This window comes from Antedon mediterranea, chromosome 11 (assembly GCF_964355755.1).
Source record: "Antedon mediterranea chromosome 11, ecAntMedi1.1, whole genome shotgun sequence".
Lineage (NCBI taxonomy): Eukaryota > Metazoa > Echinodermata > Crinoidea > Comatulida > Antedonidae > Antedon > Antedon mediterranea.
In genome coordinates, this window is record NC_092680.1 from 14,102,065 (window position 1) to 14,117,520 (window position 15,456).

Sequence of the window (15,456 nt, forward strand, 5' to 3'; positions counted from 1 at the left end):
TTGGAATGTTCCATTCATCGCAAATCAATACATTTGTAAACGTATATTAAAATCTATCAAAATAGTATTTTTTTTTAATATCAACAGTATGATGCTGTACTCAAGCTATTCAACCTGTTTTCAGCTATTAAAAACAATTATCGTAGGCGGAGATAGGTAAATGCAAAGCATCCTCGTATTTTATGTGAGGGTATTTTTCAATATGTACATCCATTAAACAGTCTATACCACGATTGAAAAACACCCCTATTTGGGGCAAATCGTTGAACCTAAATTCGTTTTAATTATTGTAAATAACTAATTATCTAACTCAATTTAATTAGTAAACAGGGTTACATCAGGTGGTTAAAATCAGTACCAAAATACGAACCAACTTTAATATTATCAAGTAAACATTCTAGAAGTAACTCGCGATTTACCGAATTTTTCCCTTACATAAATTTATATAGGCCTATATAGATACAGGAAGTATAATTCCACGCGTCGATCATTGGCTACTATAATAGGGAGGGAATTTCCCTTTTTTCAGAGTCACTATTGAAACTCACTCTTTTGGATGAAAATTGGACAGGTGCTACAAGTGCTATAACAATGACTGCAATGTTTAAATGGATTGCTATTTTAGCAAGTGTAAACACAGTTATCTGTGGACCAACTACAGGTTAGTAAGACAGAGATCATTGGATTATAGTCGAACAAAGTACAATATCCGCCGTAAAGCAGCAAGTAACAAGCTATGCCCGGCTAGACTACACACCATGTTCATACAGAACTACTTCCAAAGTACGGCTTACGTACATTATTTCCTGATCAATGTTCAGTAAAATAACTCAAAATTAAATCTGTCCTCATAGTATAGCATACGTGTCACGATATAGGATATCTTCAATGGCACACATTACACGCATTGTATAGCCTACGTGCCGTTTTGCCAAGAGGTTCTTGGTTTTTGCCCCACTAAAAGACAAATCTGAACCTATCTATATGGTTTGTTGATACAATTCATGTTTTAGAGTGAGTGGCAAAGCGGTTAAGTGTGGCACAAATTTAATACAAATAATAATAATTTAATATAATACATTAAGACCACATAAATTACAACACATATATTCTTGTCAAAGCACAGTGAAGTTTTATAAAATTAAATATATTGTTAATCGCAATGGAATCTTTGAGACGAATAGGCCTAGAGGGTTAGTATACACACAGCCACTGTCACACACAGACATACATCATAATAACTCATCATGATGATTTATTGTCAGCCTACGTTGTTTAGGGTCACCCTCTATAAATAAGGTTGAATAATTATTATCTTGTTAAATGCGTATTGTCCCTTGAAACGCAAAAAATGAAGGATAAAATATTCTAAATTTAAATTGGCCATATCAAAGTAATATTAAAGTTATTCACTTTAAGTCAAAAATTCGAGCCAACAGATGCTAATTAGGATTGTTTACAACTCGTCACGATTGAGAAGTAGATCGTGAGGAAGTTTTATGATTATGCATACAGAGTAGCCAAACAAGCGCGTTGCATTATGAGATATGTTTTGATCGAAAACTTTGACTAAAAGTCAAAGTTATTTTTTGAACCAAAAAAAACGTCTGTATTTCAGTTGAATGATTTTTTTTCCGACTTAATTACTGTAATCTTGTCACTGTCTTAGGGAGATGATAAAGATCAGCTGATAATAACAAAACGCACTGATATTTAATATGACAAAAAACAAACTGTAATGATATTCAACCAAAACCCCAATTCCAGCAGCTGGCAATCAATTTGATTTTTTTGTTTAAAGTATAGTTTTTTCATGTAAATCATTTTTGGTCAAATTGGACTATTATGTGACATTAAAATCATTTTTTCAGGTGGACAATAATAATACGAGGTTCTCTTTCTTAACTTCGCCAAATACATGGCCTACAATATTAGGGTTAATGTTTTTTTTAAACGTATCATTTCAGGGAAATTTTGGCACGTTACAGACTTTCATTACGACCAATTTTATGGTGATGGTAGTTATCCAATGTCCAGTTGTCGAAAGATTGGACAACCAGATGTCCTGGGGGACTATGCCTGCGATTCTCCATGGTCGCTTATCAACGCTAGTGTGTATGCAATGAAAGAAATTGAACCAAACCCGGACTTCATTATATGGACAGGGTACGTTTGAGACCTAAATGTAATCAATTATCAAGGATTAAGTGAGATTGGTTACTTCCACATCTCTTTTATAGAAACGCTTCTCATACTTGACCACCTCTTGTCAGTGACGACTCTTTTAAAGGACCACCTCTCTTAACGACCACCTCTTTTAAGGGACCACGACCTCTTTCTCTCTATTAAGGGACCGCTTCTCATAATCGACTATCTCCCGTCACAACGATCTCTCGTAAGTGACTACCTCTATTGAACGACCACATCTCTTTTATAGAAACGCTTCTCATACTTGACCACCTCTTGTCAGTGACGTCTCTGTTAAGTGGCCGCTTCTCATCATTGACCACCTCTCGTAAGCGACCGCCTCTTTTAACGACCACACCTCTCGTCAGTGAAGACCTCTTTTAAAGGACCGCCTCTCATAATCGACCACCTCTTGTATAGACACGGATGAATGCGTTCGTTTCGTTACTACAGTATTATTATGATGATCAAACGCATTCGATTCTGGAATTGCGACGGCGAGAAATTCACTTTTAACTTAAATTTTATCAGTTCCTGACAGAATTAAGCTTTAAAATTTGTAATATATTATTAATAATCAATTTCAAGCAGGTGGCTGCCCTCTGGTAGGATGTGTTGCTCTGGTAGGTAGGCCTATCTGGTGGTATCTGATGGTGTTTAGGACCGCAACAATAGCGGTTATATTTGTCTATGTATATATGGAATAATTAATGTTATGTCTGAAACTACAATGTTAGACTAATATGAAACATGTATGTCTTTTTTTTCGGAAGGGTTAGAACACTATAGTGTCAAATTCTTAATCAATTTAATTTACACTCAATTTTTAATAGTATACGTATGAAGGGCACGGCTAGCAGCGCGACGAGAGAGAACATTTTCGATTACCGCGTGAAAACAATTTCCATGGTTCTCCGTCACATTAATATTCATGTTTGGATTCAGACCCTTTATTATAGTTTCTGCCATAACCTAATAGGAAAAAAAATAATACTGGCCGGATACAATTTTGTTTCCTGGCCGCGATATTTCTTTTCGTACATAAGTTGGGGACCCTCATGAAATTTAACAAAATAAACATAAATAGGGCCTATTCTTGGTCAAACGCTTTCTGTCTGTGTAGTCGAGTGGATTAGACTATGGACTTTACATGTCAATGCATGGGTTTCGAATCCCATGAGCTATTCTTTTAATTTATAGTGTGAGAGAGATTATTTAGAGGGCTAGGTTTAGTTATATTTAGATGGCAGTTCGGCTATCTTTCACATGGGGTCCCCAATTTATGTACGAAAATATCGCTTCTCGGTCACCGGACCGAGGCGAGGTCAGTGTAAACGTGGCTATAGAATGCCGTTTACGCAACAATTCGATGATATGAATTTTATGACGCGATATGTGAATGAAATGCATGGATATGAATTGAATGACGCGATATGAATGAAATGTTTTAATGAAAATTCATATCATCATAATATTGCGTAAACGGCGTTCCATACGTGGCTTTAATCGTTTTATTTCTAATCATAGGGATGATACTCCACATGTTCCAGACGCTATTCTCAGCCAAAGTTCAGTACTTTCTACAATCACCAACATCACTGAACTCTTAATGGACGCATTCCCCGAGACCAAGTTCATACCAGTATTCGGCAATCATGACTATCACCCTAAGCATCAGTTTCCGCCGAACCCGACCGATTTCTACAGTAATGTCACCGATCTGTGGAAGCCGTGGTTAGACAAATTTCCGAATGCTACCGAATTATTCCGAGAAAGTAAGTTTTGTCTACCTACCATGACAACATACTTAATGCAAACTATTTCACTAATATCTCAGACATCTTGCGTCTCAATTTAGTATTATTGTAGAAGCAAGTTGTTTAATATTCGATAAAAACACGATAATATTTTGAAATATTAGAATTGAAAAAAATGCGTCGGAAGAATCGATTTTTATAAGGTACGAAAAATATCCGGGAAACTATTTAAAAATTAGACCATTTTAAGGCCAATCTGTGAAAATTTCACTTGATTCTGGTAGGTATGTGAAAATTCACCCAATAAAAGTGAGCTCGGGTGAGGGGTGAGTCAATGAGCTTAAACAACAACGTGTTATTTATATATCATATTAATATTGCTGTATAGAAGTGAAGAAATGCAAAGAAATCAAATAAATTATATTAGGCCTAAATGATTATAATAAAGAGGAATTATTGTTCACATTTGTTTAGTTCTGATTGGCTGTGTAGGCCTAATTTTTCACAAAAAGTAGATGAAAATATTAATATGCATGCTATTTCAATTCGTCTAATGGAAAATTGGCTTAAGTGATTAAAATACTACATAAATGTACAATGATCAACTGAATCATATCCATACAGAAAGCTTCCAAACAAGCAATGCATGGCTGTGAGAACAACCACCTTCAAATAACAAGGTACTCACATTTTTCGAAACAAGCAGTAACTGATAAAATTGACTTCAGAAATAAGCTACCATCAACAGAAAATTTAACAATACAGCACAATTTATACATTTTTGCACGGAAGAATTTTGACTCTACTGTTTTATAATGTACTTTTGGAAGGGGCACCAATGGTTTTTGGCTATTTTTAGTCGCGTGGAAGCGACTCTATAGTTCACTATGTCGGTCGGTCGGTCTGTCTGTCTGTCTGTCGGTCTGTCTGTCGGTCTGTCTGTCTGTCTGTCGGTCCGGTATCACTATGCGTTTTATCGCTTTATGACCTTATCTTGATATCAGTTTAATCTAGCTAAGTCAATTTTTCACAGAATATTCCTTATGGCCAGGAATCGATGTGGTTATGTTTTCACGGTGCGCAATAAAAAATTACGCGGTCTACGCACGATTTAACGAAATCACGTTTGTAATCATATCTTAACAACCATGAATCACAATTAAATAAAATTTGGTACTCATAAATTTCAGGGCATAAATCATCATATGGCAATACAATTACGTGCGTAGCGCATGTAACGCATGCGTACGGGCGCTTAAAATTTTCACAATTTATTTTCGATGAAATAAGAGTACGTTTCAGGCAATTTTAAGCGTTTACAAAATTGCCATGAGTGCGCAGATTTGTGCGCGCGCACTGCGCGTTAAATGTTATTGCGCACTCTTTTTTCCCGATTTCTGTTTTCTTGACTTACTTTCCAACTCGAAATTACGTTATACGAGCACGTCAAAAGTGACGGGCTACGCACGTGTAAATTAAAAAAATATAAATGTTTTTAAACATTTCAACATTTTTAAACATGTTCAGTAATTTCGGTCAGTATAGTTCACTATGTCGGTCGGTCCGTCTGTCTGTCGGTCTGTTTGTCTGTCGGTCCGGTATCACTATGCATTGTAGCACGCGACTTAATGGCTGTTGGCCTTGTTTCATTTCCATTCATTATATCATTTGCACAAATACAGAAAACAGTGCAAAACTTTGACAGAATGTATAGGCCAATAGTCACATCATTCTCGTAAATTGATGCTGTAGCAGATGGATAAAACTACAGTATTAAAGAACCTATTTGTACAATAGCTTATGAACTGGTAATTTCTACTGCTCCTCCTTAACAATTCAAAAAAATCTAGATTTATATGCATCAATGATCTACGTTGTATTCGTTTATATTTTGATGACTATTGAACCAATCTGCTATTTGTAGGCCTACATGTAACTCTACTAGAACTGTGTACAGCAGAATAGTATAGTATATAGTATATTCATCATAATGATAAAATGTCTACATAACATATAGTGTACTATAAAGTTGAATAGATTTAAATTGCATAAACAGTGCAGCTAATATATTTCAATTTAAATTAACATTTTATAGAAGCATAATATAAAATAAATGCTTCTTCCTAAAATTAAATTTCCTTTCATTTGAGACCAAACACGATGACATTTGAGGTCACTGAACATTGACCCTCAAAACTGACCGTTATGTACAACTCTGTTATTAATTGTCTTTGTCGACAAATTAATGGCATTTTATCGTTTGATTGCTCAAAAAGTATATAGGTTTGTCTTCACCCGACACGAGGCACGTCGTGCAGTACTTCATCCCATACGAGATACCGGTACTGTAGATCTCCTATCTTACACAATGAATTATATATTATTTTAGAAACGTATTACACAGCAAAAATAGGACCTTATCGTTTTGCTGGTCTGAACACTGTGTTTTATTATACTAACGATAAACTGACCGTAAACTTGACGGACCCGGCTGGACAATTCAACTGGCTGGAACAAATGTTAACAGATGCTCGACGTGATGACGAAATGGTAAGTAAGAGTAGGCCTACACTTGAGGTTTTTGCCATTTAAGGGAAGGGTTTTAACATTTTGTCCAAAATAGATTAAAGATTAATAATTAAAATATTATAATCATGTGACCCTGGGAATTACTTCCGAAAGAGAAATTTGTCACAAAATGAGTCCAAATGTGTTGAGTCGAATTTAAACAAACCCAATTTGTGTTTTGTATGTAACATTAGGGTTGAGGAATGGGAAAGAGGATGGGTACCAAGAAGAACAATTTATATTCTTTATCCACTCAGTAACGATCATATATTTGTTTTCATGATTTATACATATTAATATACCACTAAACACAGTAAAACATTTGCGATGTAATACTTTTTTTTTTTTTTTTTTTTTTTTTTTTCAATCTTTCTTTAATACATCGAAATACAAAAAAAAAAGCAGACAGAGAAAAAATAGAAAAATTATACAAAATCAATTCTCCTATATAAACACCTTCTTATAAAATAAATGTAATGTGCGATGTAATACTTTGTTGAAACTGTCACTGTCAGTCGATTGAAATAGTAAAGTACATGTAGGCCTAACGATACACCACTATGAAGTTTATATTTTTTGTAATTATTAATTAATATAAAAGTTGAGAAGCAACTGTCGTTTATCATAGTGTTTATATATCTAACAGTATCCTCACTCACAGTAGGAAATCTGCGATTCAAAAATGGTTTAATAGTTATTCAAATCTATTATACTTACGCTACTTATAACTAACTACAGTATTGCAATGTTTTAAGTTTATCCCCCAAGGGCCCATACATTTACCTACTTGTGTTATACCAAATATTTAACTGTACTGAACTGGGAGACTGAGAGATTGGAATGTTCCATTTATCGCCAATCAATAGGTTTGTGTAAACGTATATTAAATCTATTAAAATTCGGTCTGTCTTCAACATTATGATGCTGTACTCGAGCTGTTTTCCGAGCCAATTAAAACAATTATCGTAGAAGGAGATAGGTAAATGTGAAGCCTCCTCGTATTATTGTGTGCGGATATTTTTCAAGATGGACATATACCACGATCGGAAAACACCCGTATTTGGGGCAAATCGTTGAACCTAAATTCGTTTTAATTGTCAATAACTAATTTAATTTGTAAACAGGGTTTACTTCAGGTGGTTAAAATCAGTACCGAAAGTATGAACCAACTTTATATGCCATCGAGTAAAAATTATAGAGTTACAGAATAATAATAATTTACCCCAAATTACTTTTAAATCTAATTTTTAAAGATGTATTGTCCCCCAAATACATAAAAAATGAAGATTAATACAGACTTTGAATAGGCAATTTTGTAGTTTCTATAGCCGAAAAAATGATTCTTTCACTTATAAAATGACAAAATAAACTATTGACTATTTTGTGCTTTAAATTGTAAAGTTTTTCAGGTAAATAATTTTATTTTCAATCCAATTTTTGGTCAAAGTGAATAACTATATATATATATATAGACTAAATGCAAGCGAAAATGTTTTAATCTCAACAATTATAAGCAACGTCTTAGTTAAGTCGAAGATGTTCTCCGGGTGGAATGCCATCCTGAGTTAAGTAGTAGTAATTTGTCTTGTTTATTTTATTTAATTTATATGTAATTTTTACTTCTATGGAACAGAGATTCTGAAATAAAAGATTGAATGAAAAATGAACGAATATAATAAATCCAAAGGCAAATTACTGAAAAAATGACAATACTGTGGGTATCAGTAGCTGGATCTCAATGGAGATACAAAAAAAAAAAAAGCGAAAAGCTAAATCAAAACGATAAAGTAAAACAGCCAGAAAAATTAGCAGAGCTTTCGGGCAACACTAGCCCTCCATCGGTGCAAGTGGAGGAATTTGGATAACGTGAGCATAAGAACTGGCAAGTGCTGCCTGGGTGGACAGGAATAAAAGAAATACAACAAAGGAGACAGGGTGGAGTCTGAATAAGAGTAGAAAACAAAAAAGGTAGCTTGGTAGAGATATAAACAATTTTGGAATGGAACTAAAAAACAGCCTAAATGATGCTTAAAATGGTTAATATTGAAACTTAAATTTTGGTAGTCAATGGAATAATTTTACCGATCTGGGAGTATGTTCCTAATGTTAACTAAAAAAGGTTTTGTGGTTTTAAGTAGTAATTCCCAGTGGTCTTTGCGAGTTTTGTCGCTCCATTTGACATCGTGGTCTATTGCAATAACTCAGAAATTTGCAATTGAGTGACCAGCTGAATTAAAATGTTCGGCTACAGGTTGATCAAGCTTTAATGTTTTGATAGCTGATCTGTGTTGTGTCATTCTCATACGGAAAGTATTTTTTGTTTCCTCGACGTACTGTTTGCCACAAATATTACAGTATATGAGATAAATGACGTTTTTGGTTAGATAATTAATTGATTTTCTTATCAGAAAAATGCGGCCAGTTTGGTTACTCTTAAATTTTTCAGTAGAATCAACCAATGAACAAGTTTTGCAAGATTTGCCGCAAAAGCGACTGCCCAAATTTTGGCCGTCATGAGAGTTAATTTCACTCTTAAATTTGGATCTGACTAATATATGACGAAGGTTGGGAGGTCTACGAAATGCAATAATGGGTGGTTCCGGAAAAACAGTCCTGAAACGTTCTGTATAATGGGCATATGTTGCTTAACAATATCCCGTTATGGAGGCAAAGGGTGATAGGTTGTGAACAATGGCACTCTGGTCGAATTTGTCTGACGTGGTTAGTACGTCAGTGTTTGACATCGAGGAATGTCTTTTGCTTTCTTTATAGCAGTTTCGATGTATTCCTTCTTGTAATTTCTATTCCGGAGATGTTTGGTTATTAGTTCTTCGGTCGTTTCTGAAAATCTAAATCTGAAGAACAGATACGTCTGATACGTAATGCTTGACTATACGGTATGTTTTTAGTACAGTGTCGGGGATGACAACTGCTAGGGAGCAAGTACATATTTTTATCCGTAGGTTTACGGAATAGGTAATTTTCTATGGTCACTATAGTGTCTAAAAAATCAACGCTACTAGTGGATTTGGTAGCTGTAAATTTGATAGTTGTGTGGGCTGAATTATTGAGAAGAAAAGATTCCAAATTATCTTCACCATGGGTCCAGATCATGAAGATGTCGTCAATGTATCTAAACCAAACAAGTGGTTTATTAGGTTGGAGGGACAGAAAATTTGCCTCAAATTTGAAAATGAATTTGAAGGAAATGGTCATTTCCAAAAATAAAATTGTTGGTGGTTAAAATCAACATGACCAGTTCTCGTAAATGAGCTTTAGTAGACGTTTTGCCTGGAATTTGTTTGTAATTTAAAATACATACGTCGGCTCCTTCTTCGTTAGGGATATTAGTATACAACGATGGAACATCTAATGTAGCCAGAACAGAATTATTAGGTAAATTTTGAATTTGGTTTATTTTGCGGATAAAGTTCGTGGAGTCCTGAATGTATGAAGGGAGATCAGTCACATATGGTCTAAGTAAATCCTCCACATATTCAGAAATTTTCTCTGTAGCAGTGCCATTGCCTGAAATAATGGGTCTACCAGGATTGCCTGGAACTGGATTAGCTTGTGCCAAATGAGGTCCAATCTTAGGATCGATGGAGTGTTTTTTATACCATCACATAAACAGATTTGGCCACCTAATTATCCGCAATTTCCGGGGTGGGATCCGTTGTAAGTTTACGATAATGAAGAGGATTGTTTAGCTGTCTTAAGGACTCCTCTTCATAAAATTTGATGTCCATAGCAACAGTGGCAGAACCTTATTAGCGGGTTTAATGATGATATCATTACGCTGACGCAATTTGGCAATGGCCTGTCTCTCTTGTTTTGAGAGATTGTCACGTAATGAAAAGGATTCTTTAGCTGTCTTAAGTACTCCTCTTCATAAAATGTTCATAGCAACAGTGATATATATAAACATCACAGGCACAGTTTGGTTTTGGGCAGAATTTAAGTCTTCGGGAAAGAAGTTTTTTCTCTCCTTCGGAAAGTCGACAATTAATTTCAACAACTGAATCAAGGTTGTTGCTCCGATTCTCGTTATATATATTATTATAAAGAACCTTCTGCAGGGTAATATCTTAACATATTCATATCTTAAAACATTCATATCTTAACGTATTCATATCTTAACATATTCATTTCACATTCATATCTTAAAGTATTCATATCTTAACATTCATTTCACATTCATATCTTAACGTATTCATATCGTAACATATTCTAAACGTATTCTTATCTTAACGTATTCATATCTTAACGTATTCATATCTTAACATATTCATTTCACATTCTTATCTTAACACATTCATATCTTAACACATTCATATCTTAACGTATTCATATCTTAACGTATTCATTTCTTAACATATTCATTTCACATTCATATCTTAACACATTCATATCTTAACACATTCATATCTTAACACATTCATATCTTAACACATTCATATCTTAACACATTCATATCTTAACGTATTCATATCTTAACACATTCATATCTTAACACATTCATATCTTAACATATTCATATCTTAACACATTCATATCTTAACACATTCATATCTTAACACATTCATATCTTAACACATTCATATCTTAACATATTCATTTCACATTCATATCTTAACACATTCATATCTTAACACATTCATATCTTAACACATTCATATCTTAACACATTCATATCTTAACACATTCATATCTTAACACATTCATATCTTAACACATTCATATCTTAACACATTCATATCTTAACACATTCATTTCTTAACACATTCATATCTTAACACATTCATATCTTAACACATTCATATCTTAACACATTCATATCTTAACATATTCATTTCACATTCATATCTTAACACATTCATATCTTAACACATTCATATCTTAACACATTCATATCTTAACACATTCATATCTTAACACATTCATATCTTAACACATTCATATCTTAACACATTCATATCTTAACACATTCATATCTTAACATATTCATATCTTAACACATTCATATCTTAACACATTCATATCTTAACATATTCATTTCACATTCATATCTTAACACATTCATATCTTAACATATTCATATCTTAACACATTCATATCTTAACGTATTCATATCTTAACACATTCATATCTTAACATATTCATATCTTAACACATTCATATCTTAACACATTCATATCTTAACACATTCATATCTTAACACATTCATATCTTAACGTATTCATATCTTAACATATTCATATCTTAACACATTCATATCTTAACGTATTCATATCTTAACATATTCATTTCACATTCATATCTTAACACATTCATATCTTAACACATTCATATCTTAACACATTCATATCTTAACGTATTCATATCTTAACATATTCATTTCACATTCTTATCTTAACACATTCATATCTTAACACATTCATATCTTAACGTATTCATATCTTAACGTATTCATTTCTTAACATATTCATTTCACATTCATATCTTAACACATTCATATCTTAACACATTCATATCTTAACACATTCATATCTTAACACATTCATATCTTAACGTATTCATATCTTAACACATTCATATCTTAACACATTCATATCTTAACGTATTCATATCTTAACACATTCATATCTTAACACATTCATATCTTAACACATTCATATCTTAACATATTCATTTCACATTCATATCTTAACACATTCATATCTTAACATATTCATATCTTAACATATTCATATCTTAACATATTCATTTCACATTCATATCTTAACACATTCATATCTTAACACATTCATATCTTAACACATTCATATCTTAACACATTCATATCTTAACACATTCATATCTTAACACATTCATATCTTAACACATTCATATCTTAACACATTCATATCTTAACATATTCATATCTTAACACATTCATATCTTAACACATTCATATCTTAACATATTCATTTCACATTCATATCTTAACACATTCATATCTTAACATATTCATATCTTAACACATTCATATCTTAACGTATTTATATCTTAACACATTCATATCTTAACATATTCATATCTTAACACATTCATATCTTAACACATTCATATCTTAACACATTCATATCTTAACACATTCATATCTTAACATATTCATATCTTAACACATTCATATCTTAACGTATTCATATCTTAAAATATTCATTTCACATTCATATCTTAACACATTCATATCTTAACACATTCATATCTTAACACATTCATATCTTAACGTATTCATATCTTAACATATTCATTTCACATTCTTATCTTAACACATTCATATCTTAACATATTCATATCTTAACACATTCATATCTTAACACATTCATATCTTAACATATTCATTTCACATTCTTATCTTAACGTATTCATATCTTAACACATTCATATCTTAACACATTCATATCTTAACGTATTCATATCTTAACATATTCATTTCACATTCATATCTTAACACATTCATATCTTAACACATTCATATCTTAACACATTCATATCTTAACACATTCATATCTTAACACATTCATATCTTAACACATTCATATCTTAACATGTTCATTTCACATTCATATCTTAACACATTCATATCTTAACACATTCATATCTTAACGTATTCATATCTTAACGTATTCATATCTTAACATATTCATTTCACATTCATATCTTAACACATTCATATCTTAACACATTCATATCTTAACACATTCATATCTTAACACATTCATATCTTAACGTATTCATATCTTAACGTATTCATATCTTAACACATTCATATCTTAACATATTCATTTCACATTCATATCTTAACACATTCATATCTTAACACATTCATATCTTAACACATTCATATCTTAACACATTCATATCTTAACACATTCATATCTTAACACATTCATATCTTAACATATTCATATCTTAACATATTCATTTCACATTCATATCTTAACACATTCATATCTTAACACATTCATATCTTAACATATTCATTTCTTAACATATTCATATCTTAACATATTCATTTCTTAACATATTCATATCTTAACATATTCATTTCTTAACATATTTATTCTTTGATTTCTTAGCATATTTATTTTATTTTCTTATTCATTTCTTATTATATTCATATCTTAACATAATTCATTTTCAGCATATACATTTCTTAGCGTATTAAATTCTTAACGCATTTATTTCTTAACGCATTCATTTCTTAACGCATTCAATTCTTAACGTATACATTTTCTTAACATATTCATTTTTTGTCATAATCATATTTTAGCATATTTATTTCTTTACATAATAATGTCTTAGCATATTCATTTCTTAGCAAAGAAAATTCATTTCTTCTTAAACTCATTTCTTAACGTATTCATTTCTTAACATATTCATGTTTTTACATATTCATTTATTAGAATAAATGTGAATAACTATATTATGTGACATTAAAATGGCACATTAAAAAAAATGTTTTTAAATTCTTTTAGGGGGACAATATATCTTTAAATGTATACATAGTTTCTATGCTAAGAAGTCGTCGTGAGTCGTGATGTATGTTGATTGTTAACTTAGGCCTAACTGTCTTGTGGAAATTATTCGTCGGAAATAAGGACGAGTGTTATGTCTCTCTGATTATATTGATTAACGTGATATGATATAATGTTGTGCATATGATTTATTCACAGGTCGTTATTGTTGGCCATGTTCCGCCAGGATGTTTTGAGCGCTCACGTAGGAAATGTTGGTTTTATCCCGAGTTTAACGAACGATACATTGGCATTATCCGGGAATTCCATGATGTCATTACTTTCCAGTTGTTTGCTCATCAACACGACGACAGCTTTAGAATATTTTATGACAATGACGGTACGTAGTTTCCATTTTATGAGTATGTTTATTCATATAGTTTAATTTGGATATTTAAAAAATGTGTTCATTCTTTATAAGCCTTAAATTACAATATAGGATGCTTTTATTAGTGTGTACTGAAGCATCAGTGGGATGTTGTTCAGTGCGTCTTAAAAACATTTTTAAACAATACATAGGCCATATGTTGTTTTCTTTCAGGAACGCCGATAAGTTCTCTGTTCCTTTCACCGGCAGTGACACCATGGAATACTTCCTTAAGTGGAGTTGGACCAAATAATCCAAGTGTTCGATTATTTACGTATAGTCCAAAAGACGGCAAACTTCTGAATTGGCAACAGTACTATCTTGACCTGCGTAAGGTTTCTTCGGCAGAAAGTTCAATGTGGGAGGAAGAGTATAGCGCAGTCGACGCTTACGACATTTCTGACGTCACAACGGAATCTCTAAATTCATTAATTGATACCTTTGAGAATAACAACTTATATTTTAATCGGTATTATTTGTTTAACAGTGTGGGGTATGACAATAACACGTGTACTGGAGATTGTAGGGTTACTCAAGTATGTTCTATTACTCAGGTTGATTACACTCAATTTGACCAATGCATCATCGATGGGTCTGGCGAACCTGGTGGTGCGGTTCAAATCCGCCCGAGTTGCAGTATCTGTTCTGGTATCTTAATCATTGCAGTATGGTTCGTAAGATATATAATCATATAGTCAGTTAAATTTTATTTTTAGTGACACTAAAAACACGTGCGTAAAATGGTTGATTTTCTCACCGTAGCCTACGTAACGACTATGTATGTCAAAATAATTATTATACAATGATCAATAGCTTTATATTTTGCAGTCTCCTGGATTGTTTAGCCATGCATTTAAAAAATTGTTCATATACAAATTAATGTTCAATACAAAATCGGTATACTGGTAGGACTTAGAGTAGGTTATATTTTAGTAATGTAATGATGTGGTAAATGAATACAATTAAACACGATTTTGTGAGAGATGCTACTTAGTTACTCTATTACTAAACAACT

At 32.3% G+C, this 15,456-nt stretch overlaps 1 protein-coding gene across 1 annotated transcript; it reads left to right on the forward strand.

Moving 5' to 3' along the window:
* Positions 1-512: 512 nt before the first annotated feature.
* Positions 513-15,423, forward strand: LOC140063177 (acid sphingomyelinase-like phosphodiesterase 3b). The gene is made up of 6 exons (XM_072109653.1): positions 513-661; positions 1,968-2,166; positions 3,715-3,962; positions 6,334-6,494; positions 14,234-14,414; positions 14,616-15,423. The coding sequence occupies exons 1-6, from the start codon at positions 592-594 to the stop codon at positions 15,134-15,136; spliced, it is 1,380 nt and encodes a 459-aa protein (XP_071965754.1). The 5' UTR covers positions 513-591; the 3' UTR covers positions 15,137-15,423.
* The last annotated feature ends 33 nt before the right edge of the window (positions 15,424-15,456 follow it).